At 39.0% G+C, this 24,115-nt stretch overlaps 1 protein-coding gene across 3 annotated transcripts in view; it reads right to left on the reverse strand.

Annotated features, from left to right (window-relative positions):
* The window catches only part of SCAP (SREBF chaperone), an 84,427-nt gene that overhangs the window by 42,685 nt on the left and 17,627 nt on the right, over window positions 1-24,115 (reverse strand). For all 3 annotated transcript variants that reach the window (XM_059939485.1, XM_059939486.1, XM_059939484.1), the window contains exon 2: window positions 1,711-1,934. In XM_059939485.1, coding sequence (XP_059795468.1) covers window positions 1,711-1,832 — 122 coding nt within the window. In that variant the 5' untranslated portion in view covers window positions 1,833-1,934. The remainder of the gene's footprint in view (window positions 1-1,710; window positions 1,935-24,115) is intronic.

Consider the following 24,115-nt stretch of genomic DNA (forward strand, 5'->3'; position numbering starts at 1 on the left):
AGTTTAATTCAATGTATTCATCCATTATGTATTTACTTACCATACACATACACATATAAAGACGCTATCAAAGAACTGAGAATTTATGAAGGGGGAGCAGGACCCCACCCACCTCTAACAGAAGGCAATACGAGTAATAATAACTGTAAGTGTCACCACAAACTGCTGCTCTAGAAGTTAGAATAAAAGAGAAAATACTTTCAGCTGAGACATGGAAGAACTTCAGAGAAATTTTCAAGAAAGACACACAGCCTAGTGGTTCTCAGCATGTAGTCCCCAGGCCTGGGAGCTTGTTTAGAGATTCTTGGGTTTATCCAGATCTGATGAATGAGAAACTGGGGTAGGGCCCAGCAATCTTGTTTAACATGCCCTCCAGGTAATTCTGATGCTAGCTCAGGTTTAAGAACCACTGCCCTAGCATATAGGCCAGGCCTAGAAAAGTATGATTTTGAAAGAGACAGATGGGTCAATTAACCTACAGGAAAAAACAACAAGCAAATCCAAGATCTGGGTTCTCAGAACACTACTAATTCATCAGTTACAGGACATAGCCACAAGTGTCTAATCTTGTACAACACAAATTAACAAAGTTTAAACATCAGTACAAATACACTGAGCCAGAGTGAGGAGAGTCAGGGGGAACAGAGTGCCACAGGTGCAGGCACCAGAATCCCTTTAAAGCTGGATTTGAACCCCAGTTTCCCTACTTATTCGTTGTGTAGACCAGGCAAGCCTCTAATCCTCCATCCCCCTTTGGTTAAATGGAAATATAACTGGATCACTTCCCAAGGTTTTTATTAGGATTAATGAGACATTTAATTATATACCTGAAGCACCAACACAGCACCCAGCAGGAAATTCTCAATGAATATGCTCATCTTTCCTTGTCCTAATTAGGGAAGAACTTGGGATCATTAACAACTGAATAGCGAGTTCAGTCTTGAACCATCCTTCGTAGAGCACAGCACTGAAAACATCTATAAAAGTTAGATGTACAATGAACCTGGAAACCAGAATTCCTTCCAGAGACAAGGATAATCAGATAGGCTCTTTTCATGACTGTCAGTGTTTGAGAGCCAAGGGGACCTTTGGATATCATCTTACATCAAGCCTCTCCTTTCACAATGTCCTCATCAGCGACACTCTTCAGGGTTCTGTGGGGCCCTATGACAGAATGACAGTCACAACAGTCTTTGGTGAGCACAGCAGGCCCCAAGTATCAACCAGAGGTCAGAAGGAGGGTCCACATGAACACAAGAAAATGACTACAGAGCAGAAAACCAAGTCTCTGGGGTTAGCCTACAAGACAGTGTCCAAGGAATTGTTCAAACGGACTTTGCCTTGCAACATTCCAAGGCTCCTGCTCTTAACCAGGTACCAAAAGGAAGCTGCCACTGTTGAGAAGGAAAATTAAAAGATCATGCTTTCAATTATCCTGCAGTTTCTTAGAAACATCTAAACATTATTTTCACACAGATTACCAGCAATGTGAACAAATCTGGTGACTCACCAAGTCAGGGCCAGCCTGGACTGTTTTACTGTAGTGGCTAAACACCTCAGGACTAGAGCTTTCCACTCAACAGATCCAATGAGCCTCAAGTTCCATTGTATAAAAAGCACACAGTCCAAGGGCTACTGAACAGTCAGGGTTAGGAAATCTATTGTGCCAAGGCACTGGCCCACCATATCCAGGGCAACTTGGAAACATACCAGCAGGCTAAGATGCAGAGCCCCGTGAAGAGAATGATGGGGATGGGGTAGGACGCACAGAACAGCCCATGGTTGTAGAAGGCCTGAGATATCTTCTCACGCAGCCTTTCAGTCAGGGTCATCCTCAGCTGAAGTCACCTTGCTGCCATCCCGGAAAGTGACCATGGATTAGCCTGGCACACGTTGGACAGCACTGACAATGGACACCATCTGCAGGCAGGCACCTGGCAAGAAGGGAGAAAAGCCAATTAACAAAGAGTACTTGGCTCTCAACACTAGGGCTGCTGGGGGAGGTGGCAGGGACATGGATAGGGAATCAGGAAGCCTACATGCAAGATCTGGAGACATCAATCCCAAAACACACACACACACACACACAAATCTTGGTCGGCTCCTAGTGACTGTGGGTAGTGTCTAAGTACGTCTAACCAAAGAAACAAAAAAACTGCCTCTCTAGCTCTGGTAATAAACGCTCAATCCTCTTCCATATTAGGTACTTCTAAAAGGCCACTCCCTAGAGAGGGCATTTTTCTCACACGTGGCACAGGCAAGCACTCCTGTGTAACAGACAGCACCTTCAGCTGCTCTTGGCCAAATGTACTTTCTGGAAACCCTCCCCCCCCCCCCCCCCCACATTCTCTGTGCACAGGCCAGACCGAGAGAAATCCTTGGGAAAAACCTTTATACAAGGACTGATCCCTCAAAAAACACATTATTGCACAAACAGTGATTCATTGATAAAGAAAGTCCAGTGGGGTCAGCCCTCAACACAAAAACACCAAAAAGTCTAGGCCCCTGACATAAAACAAAATTCACTGTGACAGTGGTATTGGGTAGAAGTCTCTGCTCCTGGTCCCCCAGTTGTTCCTGGGAGGGTGAGGGCAAAGGGTCCCTCCTATTTCTGCCTGCCCAGCAGCTGTCTCGTCCTTGGAGTAACAGCAGTCCAGTGTGGCTCTGAGAACCACCTTTCTCCACAGGATTTGGCCTGGACATACAGCCAGTTAAGGTGCCCCTCCCTGACCCCCACCAGGCTGGTTAGGCCTCTCTCCCTGGCCTTTGACTTCTGAGCAAAAAGAAGCAAAACTGGATACGGTGGTGTTTATTCTTCCCCAAGAGGTTCCTGCTCCCCAGATCACGGGCTGCTCTGGCTCCAGCCCTTTCTGAAGACGAGCTCATCAGCTCTTCTTTCCAGGGTGTGAGCCACCCCATATCCTTCCAATAAATACTCCTTTTGCTTGTGTGAGCCAGTTAATTTCTGTTGCTTCCAAGTAGAGAATCTTAAACCAATAAAATCAGAATAGAAAACTCTAGCAGAAGGGCCCAGGAATCTAGAATTCCTTTCCTTGCTGAGCTCGCCGAGGAAATTCAAGTTTAAATCCACTTCTCCTGTTCCATGTTGCTGTTTTCTTTGGTCTGTGTTACAGGGAACCTGCCCAGACATGTGTCTTGGCTTGATTCAGCTCACTGATGAAAACCCAGGCCAAGGAGATGATACCTCAGAAGTGTGAGACCAGAAGGGAGAAGCAAAAGGAGTCACACCACAGCCAATTCACAAGAAGGAATGGCTACCACTCCATCCACCCTCCTGGAAGCACAAGTCTCAGGCGCACATGCAATTTTCCAGTCCAAGAACCCTCTAAGGAAATAGTACAAAGAACCCTCTGCAGGTCAATTCAGAAGGCAACAGATAGAGGAATCGGCAGGCGACAGCTGCTGACCCAAGGAGCAGAGGTGCTGACAACAGCTCAACCATTCACAAGGCTCACCTGGAACATAACAGCTCAAAAAGGTCTTAAGCAGTAGACTTGCAGCAGGGCACCAGCAACAGTGCTCACCACCCAGCATAAACAAGGATTCCAGGGAAGCAGCGTTTCTGCTCCTGTGTCCCCAACCCTCCGTTCTACTTCAAGGGGGAAAACAAACACTAATGAGATATATGCCTGTGGAAAGATGCTGTCAAGAGGATCCCTGAAGACTGATGGCCATAAACAAGTTGTAGCTTTTCCAACCTCAGTCCTCTGCCAAGCCCCACATCTCTTCCCTTAAGTGTCCCAAAACCAAGCCCTCCAGGAAATTGCGATCCTACTAATCCTTATCTCCTTCTCAGGCCTCTTCCGCACACAAATTGGTAACACAAGAAGCAGGGGACAGGGGGGTGGGTGGGTTCTCTTATACATGGAACTACTAATTGAGAAAAAAACCATCTCACTTCAATTCTGCAGCAAATACAAATCTTTCTGACATGACCTTAGTCGTTTTCAGTTTCCACTAATCTTTATTAGTTATACTAATTGCTAATTTTCACAGCACCAAGAAAATTAAAAAAAAAAAAAAAGAAATCCAAATTCTAGTTCATTACACAGCCCACCTACCTGAACCGAGCAAGAGGGGAATTATTCATCTTTACTCCACTGCATTCATTTTAACGCAAAGCTTTTCCAAAGCAAAATTTATCCTAAGAAACTGCCAAAATATTTTCCAGAGTGCCCATACCATTTTACATTTTCACCAGCAGCATGAGAGACTTCGTTTCTTAGCATCCTCACCAGCATTTGGTATTGTCACTATTCTTTATTTTAGCTGTACTAGTAAGACTGTATTAGTATCTTATTGGATCTTAATTTGCATTTCCCTAATGGCTAGTGACACTGAACCTGTGCATGTGTGCATGTGTCTGCGTGTGTATTCCTTAAGCTGTTATATATATGAGATCATGTAATTTGCAAATAGAGATAGTTTAACTTCTTTTCCAATCTGGATGCCTTTTGTTTTTCTTGTAAAATTGTTGTGGCTAGAACTTCTGGTACAATGTTGAACTGCAGTGGTGAGAATGCATCTTATTCCTGATCTTAGGAAAGGAGCATTCAGTCTTTCACCTTAAGTATGGTATTACATGGGAGTTTTTCATATAAGCCCTTTATCAAGTTGAGGGAGTCCCCATCTATTCCTAGTTTGTTGAGTGTTTTTTTTTTAAACATGAAAGGGTATTATGCTTTGTGTCTTTTGAGATGATCATGTGGTTTTTAATTTATCCTACTAATAAGGTGTATTACACTGATTGATTTTTTCTCGTATTGAACCAACTTTGCATTCCTGGGTATAATCCCTTTAAATGTTGCTAGACTCGGTTTAATAATATTGAGAACTTCTGTATCTACATTCATAAGGGATACTGGTGTATAACTTTCTTTTTTTATGTCTTTGTCTGGCTTTGGTATTAGGGTAATGCTGGCCTTGTAGAATAACTTGGCAAGTGCTCCTTTGTACTTTTTTTTTTTTAACATTTTTTTTAAAAAAATATTTATTTATTTATTTATGGCTGTGTTGGGTCTTCGTTTCTGTGCGAGGGCTTTCTCTAGTTGCGGCCAGCGGGGGCCACTCTTCATCGCGGTGCACGGGCCTCTCACTATCGCGGCCTCTCTTGTTGCAGAGCACAGGCTCCAGACGCGCAGGCTCAGTAATTGTGGCTCACGGGTCCAGCTGCTCCGCGGCATGTGGGATCTTCCCAGACCAGGGCTCAAACCCGTGTCCCCTGCATTGGCAGGTAGATTCTCAACCACTACGCCACCAGGGAAGCCCCCTCCTTTGTACTTTTATAGAACAGTTCATGATAAATCTTCTTTAAACATCTAGTAGAATTTACTAGTGAAGCCATCTGATCTTGGGCTTTTTTTGTTTAATTAAATAATTTTATTTATTTATTTCTGGCTGCATTGGGTCTTCGTTGCTGCACGCTGGCTTTCTCTAGTTGCAGAGAGCAGGGGGCTACTCTTCATTGTGGTGTGCATGCTTCTCACTGCGGTGGCTTCTCTTGTTGCAGAGCATGGGCTCTAGGCATGCGGACTTCAGTAGCTGTGGTATGCGAGCTCCATAGTTGTGGCTTGCGGGCTCTAGAGCACAGGCGCAGTAGTTTTGGCACACGGGCTTAGTTGCTCCGCAGCATGTGGGATCTTCCCGGACCAGGGCTCGAACCCATGTCCCCTGCATTGGCAGGTGGATTCTTAACCACTGTGCCACCAGTAAGTCCTTGGGCTTTTTTTTTCTGTGTGGGAAGTTTATAAACTATTAATCTCTTTACTTGTTACATCTCTTCAGATTTTCTATTTCTTCTTGAGTAAATTTTGTTAGTTTGTGTGTTTTCTAGGAATTTGTCCATTTTCACCTAGGCTATCTAATTTATTGGCATAATATTTGCTGTTCAAAGTATTATAAATCATTTTTATTTCTGAAAGCTTGGTGTTAACGTCCCCACTTTCATTAATGATTCTAGCTGTTTGAGTCTCCCTTTTTTTCCTCAGGTGCTGATCTTTTAAAAGAGCAAACTCTTGTTTTTATTTACTCTATTATTTTCCTAGTCTCTATTCATTTGTTTCCACTCTAGTCTTTATTATTTTCTTCCTTCTGTTTGCTTTTGGTTTATTTTGCTCTTCTTTTTCTTCTTTCTCTAGTTTCTTAAAGTTACTGATTTGAGCTCTTCTTTCTCATTTTTTTAAATTAATTCTATTTTTTTTAAACAGCAGGTTCTTATTAGTTATCTGTTTTATACATATTAGTGTATATACGTCAATCCCAATCTCCCAATTCATCCCACCATCACGACCACCACCCCCTGCTTTCCCTCTTGGTGTCTGTATGTTTGTTCTCTACATCTGTGTCTCTATTTCTACCTTGCAAAACGGTTCATCTGTACCATTTTTCTAGATTCCACATATATGCGTTAATATGCGATATTTTTCTCTTTCTTACCTCCACGTCTCAACAAATAACCCAATTTCATTCCTTTTTATGGCTGGGTAATATTCCATTGTATATATGTACCACATCTTCTTTATCCATTTGTCTGTCGATGGGCATTTAGGTTCCTACCATGTCCTGGATACTGAAAATAGTGCTGCAATGAACATTGGGGTGCATGTGTCTTTTTGAATTATGGTTTTCTCTGGGTATATGCCCAGTAGTGGGATTGCTGGGTCATATGGTAATTCTATTTTTATTTTTTTAAGGAACCTCCATACTGTTCTCCATAGTGGTTGTATCAATTTACATTCCCACCAGCAGTGCAAGAGGGTTCCCTTTTCTCCACACCCTCTCCAGCATTTGTTGCTTGTAGATTTTCTGATGATGCCCATTCTAACTGGTGTGAGGTGATATCTCATCGTAGTTTTGATTTGCATTTCTCTAATAATTAGTGATGTTGAGCAGCTTTTCATGTGCTTCTTGGCCATCTGTATGTCTTCTTTGGAGAAATGCCTATTTGGGTCTTCTGCCCATTTTTGGATTGGGTTGTTTGTTTTTTTTGTTTGTTTGTTTGTTTTAATACTGAGCTGCATGAACTGTTTATATATTCTGGAGATTAATCCTTTGTCCGTTGATTCACTTGCAAATATTTTCTCCCATTCTAAGGGCTGTCTTTTCATCTTGTTTGTAGTTTCCTTTGCTGTGCAAAAGCTTTTAAGTTTCATTAGTTCCCATTTGTTTATTTTTGTTTTTATTTCCATTACTCTAGGACGTGGATCAAAAAAGATCTTGCTGTGATTTATGTCAGTGTTCTTCCTATGTTTTCCTCTAAGAGTTTTATAGTGTCTGGTCTTTCATTTAGGTCTTTAATCCATTTTGAGTTTATTTTTGTGCATGGTGTTAGGGAGTGTTCTAATTTCATTCTTTTACATGCAGCTGTCCAGTTTTCCCATCACCACTTATTGAAGAGACTGTCTTTTCTCCATTGTATATCCTTGCCTCCTTTGTCATAGATTAGTTGACCACTGGTGCATGGGTTTATCTCTGGGTTTTCTATCCTGTTCCATTGATCTATATTTCTGTTTTTTGTGCCAGTACCATATTGTGTTAATTACTGTAGTTTTGTAGTATAGTCTGAAGTCAGGGAGTCTCATTTCTCCAGCTCTGTTTTTTTCCCCTCTAGATTGCTTTGGCTGTTCAGGATCTTTTGTGTCTACATACAAATTTTAAGATTTTTTGTTCTAGTTCTGTAAAAAATGCCATTGGTAATTTGATAGGGATTGCACTGAATCTGTAGATTGCTTTGAGCAGTATAGTCATTTTCACAATATTGATTCTTCCAATCCAAGAACATGGTATATCTCTCCATCTGTACGTGTCATCTTTGATTTCTTTCATCAGTGACTTATAGTTTCCTGAGTACAGGTCTTTTACTTCCTTAGGTAGATTTATTCCTAGGTATTTTATTCTTTTTGTTGCAATGGTGAATGAGATTGTTTCCTTAATTTCTCTTTCTGATCTTTCGTTGCTATAGGAATGCAAGAGATTTTTGCACATTAATTTTGTATCCTGCACCTTTACCAAATTCATTGATTAGCTCTAGAGTTTTCTGGTGGTATCTTTAGGATTATCTATGTATAGTATCAGGTCATCTGCAAACAGTGACAGTTTTACTTCTTCTTTTCCAATTTGGATTCCTTTTATTTCTTTTTCTTCTGTGATTACTGTGGCTAAGACTTCCAAAACTATGTTGAATAAGAGTGGCAAGAGTGGACATCCTTGTCTTGTTCCTCATCTTAGAGGAAATGCTTTCAGTTTTTCACCACTGACAACGATGTTTGCTGTGGTTTTGTCGTATATGGCCTTTATTATCTTGACGTAGGTTCCCTCTATGCCCACTTTCTGGAGAGTCCTTATCATAAATGGGTGTTGAATTTTGTCAAAAGCTTTCTCTGCATCTATTGAGATGATCATATGGTTTTTATTCTTCAGTTTTTTAATATACTGTATCACATTGATTAATTTGCATATACTGAAAAATCCTTGCACCCCTGGGATAAATCCCACTTGATCATGGTGTATGATCCTTTTAATGTGTTGTTGGATTCTGTTTGCTAGTATTTTGTTGAGGATTTTTGCATCTATATTCATCAATGATATTGGTCTGTAATTTTCTTTTTCTGTAGTATCTTTGTCTGGTCTTGGTATCAGGGTGATGGTGGCCTCGTAGAATGAGTTTGGGAGTGTTCCTTCCTCTGAAATTTTCTGGAAAAGTTTGAGAAGGATGGGTGTTAGCTCTTCTCTAAACGTCTGATAGAATTCACCTATGAAGCCATCTGGTCCTGGACTTTTGTTTGTTGGAAGATTTTTAATTACAGTTTCAATTTCATTACTTGTGATTGGTCTGTTCATATTTTCTATTTCTTCCTGGTTCAGTCTTGGAAGGCTATACCTTCCTAAGAATTTGTCCATTTCTTCCAGGTTGTCCATTTTATTGGCATAGAGTTGCTTGTAGTAGTCTCTTAGGATGCTTTGAATTTCTGTGGTGTCTGTTGTAACTTCTCCTTTTTCACTTCTAATTTTATTGATTTGAGTCCTCTCCCTCTTTTTCTTGATGAGTCTGGCTTAAGGTTTATCAATTTTGTTTATCTTCTCAAAACAACCAGCTTTTAGTTTTATTGATCTTTGCTATTGTTTTCTTTGTTTCTACTTCATTTATTTCTGTGGTGTCTGTTGTAACTTCTCCTTTTTCACTTCTAATTTTATTGATTTGAGTCCTCTCCCTCTTTTTCTTGATGAGTCTGGCTTAAGGTTTATCAATTTTGTTTATCTTCTCAAAACAACCAGCTTTTAGTTTTATTGATCTTTGCTATTGTTTTCTTTGTTTCTACTTCATTTATTTCTGCTCTGTTCTTTATGATTTCTTTCCTTCTACTAACTTTGGGTTTTGTTTGCTCTTCTTCCTCAAGTTCCTTTAGGCGTAAGGTTAGATTGTTTATTTGAGATTTTTCTTGTTTCTTGAGGTAGGATTGTATTGCTATAAACTTTCTCTTAGAACTGCTTTTGCTGCATCCCATAGGTTTTGGATCGTCGTGTTTTCATTGTCATTTGTCTCTAGGTATTTTTTGATTTCCTCTTTGATTTCTTCAGTGATCTCTTGGTTATTTAGTAATGTATTGTTTAGCCCCTATGTGTTTGTGTTTTTTACATTTTTTTCCCTGTAACTGATTTCTAATCTCGTAGCATTGTGGTTGGAAAAGATGCTTAATATGATTTCAATTTTTTAAAATTTACCAAGGCTTGATTTGTGACCCAAGATGTGATCTATCCTGGAGAATGTTCCATGTGCATTTGAGAAGAAAGTGTAATCAATTGTTTTTGGATAGAATGTCCTATAAATATCAATTAAATCTGTCTGGTCTACTGTGTCATTTAAAGCTGGTGTTTCCTTATTAATTTTCTGTCTGGATGATCTGTCCATCGGTGTAAGTGAGGTGTTGAAGTCCCCACTATTATTGTGTTACTGTCGATTTCCTCTTTTATAGCTCTTAGCATTTGCCTTATGTATTGAGGTGCTCCTATGTTGGGTGCATATATATTTATAATTGTTGTATCTTCTTCTTGGATTGACGCCTTGATCATTATATAGTGTCCTTCCTTCTCTCTTGTAACAGTCTTTATTTTAAAGTCTATTTTGGGCTTCCCTGGTGGCGCAGTGGTTAATAATCTGCTGGCCAATGCAGGGGGCACGGGTTCGAGCCCTGGTCCGGGAAGATCCCACATGCCATGGAGCAACTAAGCCTGTGCACCACAACTACTGAGACTGTGCTCTAGAGTTGTGAGCCACAACTACTGAAGCCCACATGCCTAGAGCCAGTGCTCTGAAACAAGGGAAGCCACCGCAATGAGAAGTCCATGCACCGCAACGAAGAGTAGCACCCGTTCACCGCAAGTAGAGAAAGCCCCCGTGCAGCAATGAAGAGCCAAAGCAGGCAAAACTAAAATAATAAATAAATAAATTTATTAAAAAATAAAATAAAATAAAGTCTATTTTATCTGATATGAGTATCACTACTCCAGCTTTCTTTTGATTTCCATTTGCATAGAATATCTTTTACCATCCCCTCAGTTTCAGTCTGTATGTGTCCCTAGGTCTGACATGGGTCTCTTGTAGACAGCATATATATGGGTCTTGTTTTTGTATCCATTCAGCGAGCCTGTGTCTTTTGGTTGGAGCATTTAATCCATTCACATTTAAGGTAATTATCGATATGTGAAGTTCTTATGAGTTTTCTTAATTGTTTTGGGTTTGTTTTTGTAGGTTCTTTTCTTCTCTTGTGTTTCCCACTTACAGAAGTTCCTTTAGCATTTGTTGTAGAGCTGGTTTGGTGATGGTGAATTCTCTTAGCTTTTGCTTGTCTGTAAAGCTTTTGATTTCTCCGTCAAATCTGAATGAGATCCTTGCCAGGTAGAGTAATCTTGGTTGTAGGTTCTTTCCTTTCATCACTTTAAAAGTATAATTCCACTCCCTTCTGGTTTATAGTGTTTCTGCTGAGAAATCAGCTGTGAACCTTATGGGAGTTCCCTTGTATGTTATTTGTCATTTTCCCCTTGTTGCTTTTAATAATTTTTCTTTGTCTTTAATTTTTGTCATTTTGATTACTATATGTCTCGGCGTGTTTCTTCTTGGGTTTGTCCTGCCTGGGACTCTCTGCGCTTCCTGGACTTGGGTGGCTATTTCCTTTCCCATGTTAGGGAAGTTTTCAACTATAATCTCTTCAAATGTTTTCTTGGGTCCTTTCTCTCTCTCTTCTCCTTCTGTGACCTCTATAACATGAATGTTGGTGCGTTTAATGTTGTCCCAGAGGTCTCTTAGGCTATCTTCGTTTCTTTTCATTCTTTTTTCTTTATTCTGTTTCACAGCAGTGAATTCCACCATTCTGTCTTCCAGGTCACTTATCTGTTCTTCTGCCTCAGTTATTCTGTTATTTATTCCTTCTAGTGCATTTTTCATTTCTGTTATTGTATTGTTCATCTCTGTTTGTTTGTTTTTTAATTCTTCTAGATCTTTGTTAAACATTTCTTGCATCTTCTCCATCTCTGCCTCCATTCTTTTTTCGAGGTCCTGGATCATTTTCACTATCATTATTCTGAATTCTTTTTCTGGAAGATTGCCTATCTCCACTTCATTTAGTTCTTTTTCTGGGGTTTTATCTTGTTCCTTCATCTGTACATAGTCCTCTGCCTTTTCATTTTGTCTATCATTCTGTAAATGTAGTTTTCGTTCAACAGGCTGCAGGACTGTAGTTCTTCTTGCTTCTGCTGTCTCCATGCTCTCTTTCTTCTTTCTTAATACAGGCATTTACAGCTGTAAATTTCCCTCCAAACACTACTTTAGCTGCATCCCATAGTTTCTGTATTTGTGATTTCTCTTTTCATCCATCTCAAAGTATTTTCTATCTTCTCTTGTATTTTCTTCTTTGACCCCCTTGGTATTTAGGAGTTGTTGAGATTTCCTTATATATTCTGGATGTAAGTCCCTACCAGATATGTTGTTCACAAATATTTTCTTCACGTCTATAACCTCTTTTTTAAATTCTTTTCACAGACTCTGTGATAGAGCCGAAGCTTTTAATTTTGATGAAGTCTAATTTACCCTTTTTTTTTTTTTCCTTTAGGTGGAATGGATCATGCTTTAGGTGTCATGTAAAAGAATTCTGAAATTTTTCTCTGAGGTTTTCTCTTAAAATTTTTTATAGTTTTACATTTAAACCTATGATACATTTGAGTATTTTTTTCTGTAAGATGTGAGATTAGATCTAGGATTTTTGCGTTTTGTTTTTCCGTATGGATAACCAATTGTTCTAGCACCAATTGTTGAGAAGACTACCTTTCATCCAATGAATTGCTTTGGCACCTGTCTTAGACCTTTGTGCTGCTATAATAAAAATAGCATACACTGGGTGGCTTAAACAACAAATATTTACTTCTCACTGTTCTAAAGGCTAGGAAGTCCAAGATCAAGGCACTGGCAGATTCAGTTTCTGGTGAGGGCCCACTTCCTGGTTCATAATTGGCCATCTTCTCACTGTGCCCTCACATGGCAGAAAAGGGAGTGAGAGTTCTCTGGGGTTTCTTTTATAAGGGTAGTAATCCCATTCATGAGGACTCCACCCTCACGATTTAATTACCTCCCAAAGGCCCCAACTCCCTAATACAATCACACCAAGGGTTAAGATTTCAACATACGAATTTGGGGCAGGAGGAACACAAACATTCAGTCAAAGAGCAGTTGGCCGGGGACTTCCCTGGTGGCACAGTGGATAAGACTCCATGCTCCCAATGTACAGGGCCTGGGTTTTATCCCTGGTCAGGGAACTAGATCCCACATGCATGCCGCAACTACGAGTTTGCACGTCACAAGTAAGGAACTCACATGCTGCAACTAAGGAGCTGGCGAGCTGCAACTAAGGAGCCCACGTGCTGCAACTAAGACCTGGTGTAACCAAATAAAAAAACCAGTTGGCTGTACTTTATGAGTCTATTTCTGGGTTTTCTATAATGTTCCAGGGACCTAAGTGTCTAGCCCTCCACCAATACTACACAGTCTTGATTACAATAGCTATAAAGTCTTGAAATGAGTAAAGTGATTCCTTCCATTTTATTCTTCTTCAAAATTGTTCTACCCATTCTAGTTTACTTGCTTTCCATATACATTTTAGAGTAATCTAGTCTATGCCTACAAAAATCTTGCTAGAATTTTGATAGGAACTACATTAAACATACGTATCAATTTGAGAAGAACTGACATCACTACTATGTTTACTCTTCCAATCTATGAACATGATATCTCTCTCCATTTATTTAGATCTTTGATTTCTCTAACCATTTTTCTTTTTTTTTTTGGCCAAGCCATGGCTTGTGGGAATCTTAGTTTCCTGACCAGGGATAGAACCCACGCCCCCTGCAATGGAAGCATGGAGTCCTAACCACTGGACTGCCAGGGAATTCCCTCTTTAATCATTATTGTATAGTTTTCAGCATACAAGCGCTGTACATGTTTTGTTAGATTTACACCTAATAGCTTTTTTAGTGGTTGTGTTTTCAATTTCAGTTTCCCCATGTTAATTGCTAGTACAAAGAAATATAACTGATTTTAATATGTTGATCTTGTATCCTACAATTGTGCTGAACTCACTAATTAGTTCCACAGTCTTTTTTGTACATTCCTTGGGATTTTCTAAGCAGACTATCATGTCAACTGCAAATAGAAACATATTTCTTTCTTTCTTTCTATAATTTCCACAAACACTTTTTCTGCACCACTCCATCTCCACTCCTTTTGGGACTTCGATAACATGAAAGATAAACTTTCTGTTATTGTCCCATGGGTCCCTGAAGCTCTCATCTTTCTTCAGTTTATTTTAAATCTCTGTTGGTCAGACTAGATAGTTTTTATTCTTCTGCCTTCAAGTTAACTGACTTAATATATCCCTATTCTGTCACTGACACCACTCAATGAATTTTAAATTTAGTTTTAGTTATAAAACTTCCAATTTTATTTTTTTATGTTTTATAAAAATATACATTTATTTATTTGGTTGCACCAGGTCTTAGTTGCAGCAGGCAGGCTCCTTAGTTGTGGCTCGCAGGCTCAGTTGCAGCTCCAAGTCTCCTTAGTTGAAGCTCTCCAGCTCCTTAGTTGTGGCACGTGGACTCCTTAGTTGTGGTAAATAGGCTCCTTAGTTGCAGCTCTCCAGCTCCTTAGTTGTGGCACGTGGGCTCCTTAGTTGTGGTACATAGGCTCCTTAGTTGCAGCAGGTGGGCTCCTTAGCTGCGGCAGGCGAGCTCCTTAGTTGTGGCAGGCGAACTCTTAGTTGCAGCATGCATATGAGATCTAGTTCCCTGACCAGGGATCAAACTCAGGCCCCCTGCTTTGGGAGCACAAAGTCTTATCCACTGCACCACCAGGGAAGTCCCAAAACTTCCAATTTTAAATTCAAATGTATAACTTTCCATTTGCTTCAAGGAGGTTCACCCTCAATTATTAGAGCAAGGTTTTAATTAATAATTACACTTTAAACTCTTTGATGATTCCAACATCTATGTCATGTCATGGTTGCCATCTGTTGACTGTCTTTTCTTCTTAAGAGATGGTGAGATTTTCCTGATTCTTTACATGTGGAGTAATTTTGAATGTTTAGATACTACGCTATGTTACTCGAACCTTGTTTAAATCCAACGGAAAACGTTGGATTTTTGTTTTAGCAGCAATCTACCTGATTAAGACCAATCCACAAATTCCTATCAAATTTCCCTGGGCTGGGGTTCCAATGTCAGTTTGGTTTTCAAAGCCCTTGCAGTACCATTTTGATTTGTCTCATGCATATTGTGCAACGGCCAGCATAGGACTTGGGCAGTAGTCTAGCATTTGGCATGCTGTTTAGAGTCAGATGCACATATGCTATTTTGGAAAAGAATCCAGGAGTTCATACACAATATTATGGGTTCACTTTGTTGAGTTCCTTCCTCTCTACAATCCTCCCAAGACATTCCAGCCCCTAGAGGACCTTTTCTGGGTCTTCTGGCTAGAAGGGAAGGGCTTTCGTTTTCCTGCTCTGCTGAGCGCCTCCACAACTGTGACTGCTTCCCGGGTAAAGTGGTGAGAATTGAGAGGACAAAATCAGCAAATATCTCCATGCTCTTAGGACCATAATCCCTATAAATAAAAGGATTCCGCTCCCACCTGGCTGCCAATGTCATTGCTGCCTTCACCACCACAGAATTTCATGGGGGACAAGAGCAGGACAAAATGGAAAAAAAAAAAAAAAGCAACCAAAACACAAAAGATTCTCTTCCTCCATCCCTTCCTTCCAACCTCTTTAAGAATCCCCTTTCTCACTCCTCAGACTATAAAGACAGGGCTTCTCTCAGACTTCTTTCTGTCTGCACCTAGTGTCCAGTTCCAGATTTTGGGTTACCTTTGAGTTCAGGCTGGAAAGTATTCTACGGAGAGAAAAAACAAAAACAACTTCCTTTCCCATTCCGTCTGCTACCATTTATCTTTCAGGGTACTCAGACAGCTGGTCCATGGAGTCTTCCCTAGGATTTTAATTGTATTTACTCAGAGGAAAAGGGTAGAGTGTGCTTACTACATGTTGACCAGAATCAGAACCCTTTTATTTTTAATGTAAAAACCTTAATAAATTTCTGGATTCTTTGCCACTAAAGAAACTTCCCATACTATGGTTCTTGGCATCTTTCTGTCAATCATATCATCAATCCACTATACTCTGTGAAAGTACAAAGCATGTACTTTCACAAAATGAAAAAAAATTAAATAAAGATTACAGGCAAAAAATGCACAAAAGAATGGAAGAAAATGTTAATAGTGGTTGTTGGTCTTCATGTGATATGCTAACATGCAGAGACAGTTTAAGTGAAAAGTACTAAGTTTTTAACTTTAAATAAACTTTTAAAGCTCAGCATTAAATATTACAGAAAAGTATACAAATTAACAGCAAGCAGCTCCATGAAAGTAAACATAGCCATTTAATCTAAATACCACTCAATCAAGAAATAAGAGTATCATCCCAAAGTTCCTCTTTATGAGCTGCAACAGTCATTACTTTTCATTTATAAAAGTAGTATACATGCATTTCTATCAAAGAGTACTGGAATGTATTTCTGATTTTAGTATTTTAATGCTTATGTCTTCATACATTGTCAAGGTTTTTCATATTCACTTTTTCAACTCTTAGAAAAATTTCCACAAAGGACAGAGGTCTTAGAAGAAATGAACCCAGTGGACACCTTGCTCTCAGACTTCTGGCCTCCACAACTGTGAGAAAATAAACGTTGTTTAAGTCAACCCAAAAAATAAAATAAAATAAAATCTTCCGTGTGTTTTCTACAGGTTAATTCTAAAACTTGATATCCATTTAAAAAGCAATTGGAATATCTGCTAATGCAATTTTCATTTACTGAGAAAGCCTCGGAATCCCTAGCAGGGCTGACAAAAGGTGTATCTCTCCTGAAGCCAGTCAGTAAAGACTGGAAAAGATGATTGCTTCAGATGCAAAGACAACAACACAAGACTTCAAGGAACGTGAAAACTCAATGAAACATAACACCACCAAAGGAACACAGTAATTTTCCAGTTACTGACCCCCCAAAAATGGGGATCTGCAATCTGCCCAGTAAAAAATTTTAAATAGTTGTTTTAAAGAAGGCCTCAGTGAGCTGCAAGAAAACACACAAAGGCAATTCAGTGAAGTCAGTAAACCAATACATGAACAAAACAAAAAATTTAACAAAGAGACAGAAATCATTAAAAAGAACCAAAGAGAAATCCTAGAACTGAAAAAAATAAAATGGATGAAATGAAAATGCACTAGAAAGTATTAACAGCAGACTTGATCAAGCAAAAGAAAAAAATCCATGATGTCAATTTGACAGGTCATTTGAAATTATCCAGTTCAAGGTGAACAAAGAGAAAATGATGAAAAAGAGTGAAGAAAGCCTTCATGAATCAAGGGGTATCATCAAAAGAAACAACATAAGCACTGCTGGAGTCCCCAAAGGAGAAGAGACGGAGAAAGGGGCAGAAAGCTTATTTAAAGAAATAACAGCTGAGATCTTCGCAATCTGGGAAGAGATTTGGACGTCCAAGTTTATTTCAAAAATTTATAAAAAATAAAAAATAAAACTTACAGGTCCCCCAAAAGATCTAGTTCTCCTCCAAGACACACTATAAAGAAATCATCTAAAATCAAAGACAAAGAATTTTAAAAGCAACAAGACAAAAAAATTCCTCACATACAAGGGAATTCCTGTAAGGCTATCAGTGGATTTCTCAGCAAACACCTTATAGGCCAGGAAAGGGTGGAATGATTTAATCAAAGTGCTGCAAGAAAAAACTGCCAACCTATATCCAGAAAAGAAGAAAACTCTAATTTGAAAAGATACATGCACCCCAATGTTCTTAGTAGCACTATGTACAATACAGAAGACATGGAAGCAACTTAAATGTCCATCAAAAGATGAATGGATAAGAAGATGTGGTGTATATATATATATATACACAATGGAATATTTCTCAGCCATTAAAAAAAGAATGAAATATGGCCATGTTTGCAGCAACGTGGATGGACCTAGAGATTATCACACTAAGTGAAGTAAGTCAGACAGAATGACAGGTATTACACGATATCACTTAAATGTGAAATCTAAAAAATAATACAAATGAACTTATTTACAAAACAAAAACAGGACCACAAAGCAAATCTCAGTAAATTTAAGAAAACTGAAATCATATCAAGCATCTTTTCTGACCAAAATGCTATGAGATTAGCAATAAACTACAAGAAAAAAACTGTAAAAAACACATACATGTGCAAACACATGGAGGCTAAACAATATGCTACTAAACAACCAATGGATCACTGAAGAAATCAAAGAGGAAATCAAAAAATACCTAGAGACAAATGAAAACGAAAGCACAACAATCCAAAACCTATGGGATGCAGCAAAAGCAGTTCTAAGACGGAAGTTTATAGCAATACAATCTTACCTCAGGAAACCAGAAAAATCTCAAATAAACAGCCTAACCTTATACCTAAAGCAACTACAGAAAGAACAAACAAAACCTAAAGTTAGTAGAAGGAAACAAATCATAAAGAACAGAGCAGAAATAAATGATATAGACTAACGCAACTATACTCCAATAAAAATTAATAAAATAAAAAAATATATATAAAGATGAAGAAAACAATAGCAAAGATCAATGAAACTAAAAGCTGGTTCTTTGAAAAGATAAACAAAATTGATAAACCTTAGCCAGACTCATCAAGAAAAAAAGGAAAAGGACTCAATTCAATAAAATTAGAAATGAAAAATGAGAAGTTACAACTAACACCACAGAAATACAAAGGCTCATAAGAGACTACTACAAGCAACTGTATGCTAATAAAATGAACAACCTGGAAGAAATGAACAAATTCTTAGAAACGTACACTCTCCCAAGACTGAACCAGGAATAAACAGAAAATATGAACAGACCAATCACAAGTACTAAAATTGAAACTATGATTAAAAAACTTCCAACAAACAAAAGTACAGGACCAGATGGCTTCACAGGCGAATTCTATCAAACATTTAGAGAAGAGCTAACACCTACCCTTCTGATACTGTTCCAAAAAACTTCAGAGGAAGGAAATCTCCCAAACTCATTCTATGATGTCACCATCACCCTGATACCAAAACCAGACAAAGATACCACACACAAAAAAGAAAATTACAGGCCAGTATCACTGATGAACACAGATGCAAAAATCCTCAACAAAATACTAGGAATCCAAATCCAGCAATACATTAAAAGGATCACACACCATGATCAAGTGGGATTTATCCCAGGGATGCAAGGATTTTTCAATATCCACAAATCAATCAGTGTGATATACCACATCAACAAATTGAAGAATAAAAACCATACGATCATCTCAATACATACAGAAAAAGCTTTTGACAAAATTCAACACCCATTTATGATAAAAACTCTCCAGAAAATGGGCATAGAGGGAACATACCTCTACATAATAAAGGCCATATATGACAAACCTACAGCTAACATCATACTCAATGGGGAAATGCTGAAAGCATCTCCGCTAAGATTAGGAACAAGACAAGGATGCCCACTCTCACCGCTTTTATTCAACATAGTTTTGGAAGTCCTACCTACAGCAGAAAAGAAAAAGAAATAAAAGGAATCCAAATTGGAAAAGTTAAACTGTCACTGTTTGCAGATGACATGATACTATACATAGAAAATCCTAAAGAGGATACCAGAAAACTACTAGAACTCATCAATGAATTTGGTAAATTTGCAGGTTACAAAATACATACACAGAAATCTGCTGAATTTCTGTACACTAACAACGAAAGATCAGAAAGAGAAATTCAAGAAACAATCCCATTTACCACTGCATCAAAAAGAATAAAATACTGTACCTAGGAATAAAGCTACCTAAGGAGACAAAAGACCTGTACTCTGAAAACTGTAAGACACCGATGAAAGAAATCGAAAATGAAACAGATGGAAAGATATACCATGTTCTTGGATTCGAAGAACCAATATTGTGAAAATGACTATACTACCCAAGGCAATCTACAGATTCAATGCAATCCCTATCAAATTACCAATAGCAATTTTCACAGAACTAGAACAAAAAATCTTAAAATTCGTGTAGAGACACAAAAGACTCCAAATAGCCAAAGCAATCTTGAGAAAGAAAAACAGAGGTGGAGGAATCAGGCTCCCGGACTTCAAACTATACTACAAAGCTACAGTCATCAAAACAGTATGGTACTGTAGTGAGGTGGATGGAGTTAGAGTCTGTCATACAGAGTGAAGTAAATCAGAAAGAGAAAAACAAATATAGTATGCTAACACATATATATGGAATCTAAGGAAAAAAAAAAAAGGTCATGAAGAACCTAGTGGCAAGAAGGGAATAAAGACACAGACCTACTAGAGAATAGACTTGAGGATACTGGGAGGGGGAAGGGTAAGCTGTGACAAAATGAGAGAGTGGCATGGACATATATACACTACCAAACGTAAAATAGATAGCTAGTGGGAAGCAACCACATAGCACAGGGAGATTAGCTTGGTGCTTTGTGACCACCTAGAGGGGTGGGATAGGGAGGGTGGGAGGGAGGGAGATGCAAGAGGGAAGAGATATGGGAACATATGTATATGTATAACTGATTCACTTTGTTATAAAGTAGAAACTAACACACCATTGTAAAGCAATTACACTCCAATAAAGATATCAAAAAAAAAAACAAAACCAAAAGCGTAAAACAGAAGCAATATTGTAACAAATTCAATAAAGACTTTAAAAATGGTTCACATCAAAAAAAAAAAAAAAACAGTATGGTACTGGCACAAAAACAGAAATATAGATCAATGGAACAGTACAGAAAGCCCAGAAATAAACCCACGAACCTATGGTTAATTGATCTATGACAAAGGAGGCAAGACTATACAATGAAAGAAAAGCAGTCTCTTCGATAAGTGGTGCTGGGAACACTGGACAGCTACAAGTAAAAGAATGGAATTAGAACACTCCCTAACACCATGCACAAAAATAAACTCAAAATGGATTAAAAACCTGAATGTGAGACAGGACACTATAAAACTCCTAAAGGAAAACATAGGCAAAACACTCCCTGACATAAATTAAAGCAATATCTTTTTCGATCCATTTCCCAGAGTAATGGAAATAAAAACAAAAATAAACAAATGGGACCTAATTAAACTCAAAGCTTTTGTGCAGCAAAGGAAACCATAAACAAAATGAAAAGACAGCCCACAGAATAGGAGAAAATACTTGCAAATATGTGACCAACAAGGGATTAACCTCCAAAATTTACAAACAGCTCATGCAGCTTAATATCATCAAAACAAACAACCGAATCAAAAAATGGGCAGAAGACCTAAAGAGACATTTCTCCAAAGAAGACAGCAGATGGCCAAGAGTCACATGAAAAGATGTTCAGTATCACTAATTATTAGAGAAATGCAAATCAAAACTACAATGAGCTATCACGTCACACCAGTCAGATGGCTATCATCCAAAAATCCACAAACAATAAATGCTGGAGAGGGTGTGGAGAAAAAGGAACCCTCCTACATTGTCGGTGGGAATGTAAATTGGTGCAGCCACTATGGAAAACAGTATGGAGGTTCCTTAAGAAACTAAAAACAGGGACTTCCTGGTGGTCCAGCTGTTTAAGACTCCGTGCTCCCAATGCAGGGGGCCTGGGTATGATCCCTGGTCAGGGAACTAGATCCCACATGCCACAACTAAGAGCCCACATGCTGCAACTAAAAGATTCCTCAAGGCAGAACGAAGACCCGGCACAGCCAAATAAATAAATAAATATTAAAATAAAGAAACTAAAAACAAAGCTTCCATATGATCCTGCAACCCCACTCCTGGGCATGTATCCAGAGAAAAATATGGTCCAAAAGGATACATGCACCCCAATGTTCACTGCAGCGCCATTTACAATAGCCAAGATGTGGAATCAACCTAAATGTCCATCAACAGAAGAATGGATAAAGAAAATGGGGTACATATATACAATGGAAAATTACTCAGCCAGTAAAAAGAATAAAATAATGCCATTTACAGCAACATGAATGGACCTAGAACTTGTCATACTGATTGAAGTCAGACAGAGAAACAGAAATATCATATGACATCACTTACATGTAGAATCTTAAAATAATGATACAAATGAACTTATTTACAAAACAGAAACTAGGGCTTCCCTGGTGGCACAGTGGTTATGAATCCACCTGCCAATGCAGGGGACACAGGTTCGAGCCCTGGTCCAGGAATATCCCACATGCCGCGGAGCAACTAAGCCCATGCACCACAACTACTGAGCCTGTGCTCTAGAGCCCATGAGCCACAACTACTGAGCCCATGTGCCACAACTACTGAAGCCCGCACGCCTAGAGCCTGTGCTCTGCAACAAGCGAAGCCACCACAATGAGAAGCCTGCGCACCGCAACGAAGAGTAGCCACCGCTTGCCGTAACTAAAAGAAAGTCTGCGCACAGCCCAAAAACCCAATGCAGCCACAAATAAATAAATAAATAAATAAATAAATAAATAAATAAATAAAATTTATTTTAAAAAAACAAAACGGAAACAAACTCGGACTTAGAGAAGGAACTTATGGTTACCAGAGGGGATGGGTGGGGGGGAGGGATAGTTAAGGAGTTTGGAACTGACATATACACTGCTATATTTAAAATGGATAATGAACAAGGACCTACTGTACAGCACAGGGAACTCTGATCAATATTATGTAACAATCTAAATGGGAAAAGAATTTCAGAAAGAATAGATACGTGTATATGTATAACTGAATCATGCTCCTGTACACCTGAAACTAACACAACATTGTTAATCAACTATACTCCAATATGAAATGAAAAGTTAAAAAACAAAACAAAACTCAGACATAGAAAACAAACTTACAGTTTACCAAAGGGGAAATGGGAGATGGAGGGAGGGATAAATTAGGAGCTTGGGATTAACAGATACACATTACTATATATAAAATAGATAAATAACAAAGACCTACTGTATAGGCACAGTGTGTGTGTGTGTGTGTTTGTGTGTGTATACAAATCACTTTGTTGTACACCTGAAACTAACACCACATTCTAAGTCGACTATACTTCAATTAAAAAAAAAAACCTGCCTACTTTACCCGGCAAAGCTGTCCTTCAGAAATAAAGGAGAGATAAAGACTTTACCAGACAAACACATGTGTAGACCATTCATCATCACTAGACCTGCCTTACAAGAAATGCTAAAACTTCTTCAAGCTGAAATGAAAAGACACTAATAACATAGAAACATAGAAATATAAAACACACTGCTAAAGGTAAGTATATGTATAGTCAAATTCAAAATACAGTTGGCCCTCCCTATTCGAGAATTCCACATCCACAGATTGAACCAACTGATTGAAAATATTTGAGAAAAAAAAAAAAAAAACTCAGGAAGTTCCAAAAAGCAAACCTTGAATTTGCCCCACTCTGGTAACAATTTACATATAGCATTTACAACTATCTACATGATATTTACATGATATTAGGTATTATAAGTGATCTAGAGAGGATTTAAAGGCTATATGTAAATACTACTCCATTTTATCCAAGGGCCTTGAGCATCCACGGATTCTGGTATACATGGGGGGCAGGGGTGTCATGGAACCAATCTCCCACAGATACTGAGAATGACTTTAATACTGTAATATGCTGGTATGTTAATCTCTTAACTCTAGTATAAAGACTAAGTATTAAAAATCACTAAAAAAATCACATAAGTATTAAAAATCACTACAGTGACAATAATTTCCTTATGAATACACAAAATAAAAATATGTAGGGGGCTTCCCTGGTGGCGCAGTGGTTGAGAGTCCGCCTGCCAATGCGGGGGACGCGGGTTCGAGCCCTGGTCTGGGAGGATCCCACATGCCGCGAAGCGGCTGGGCCTGTGGGCCACAGCTGCTGAGCCTGTGCATCTGGAGCCTGTGCTCCGCAACGGGAGGGGCCGCGATGGTGAGAGGCCCGCGCACCGCGATGAAGAGTGACCCCCCACTTGCCGCAGCTGGGGAGAGCCCTCGCACAGAAACGAGGACCCAACACAGCCAAAAATAAATAAATTAATAAATAAAAATTTAAAAATGGAGATTTCTTTATAAAAAAAAAAATATATGTAGGGCTTCCCTGGTGGCGCAGTGGTTGAGAATCTGCCTGCCAATGCAGGGGACACGGGTTCGAGCCCTGGTCTGGGAAGATCCCACATGCCACGGAGCGACTAGGCCCGTGAGCCACAATTACTGAGCCTGCGCGTCTGGAGCCTGTGCTCCACAATAAGAGAGGCCGCGATAGTGAGAGGCCCGCGTACCGCGATGAAGAGCGGCCCCCACTTGCCGCAACTAGAGAAAGCCCTCGCACAGAAACGAAGACCCAACACAGCCAAAAATAAATAAATAAATAAATAAAATTTTAAAACAACAACAACAAACAATCTAATCAAAAAATGGGCAGAAGATCTAAATAGACATTTCTCCAAAGA

Source organism: Balaenoptera ricei, chromosome 11 (assembly GCF_028023285.1).
Source record: "Balaenoptera ricei isolate mBalRic1 chromosome 11, mBalRic1.hap2, whole genome shotgun sequence".
Lineage (NCBI taxonomy): Eukaryota > Metazoa > Chordata > Mammalia > Artiodactyla > Balaenopteridae > Balaenoptera > Balaenoptera ricei.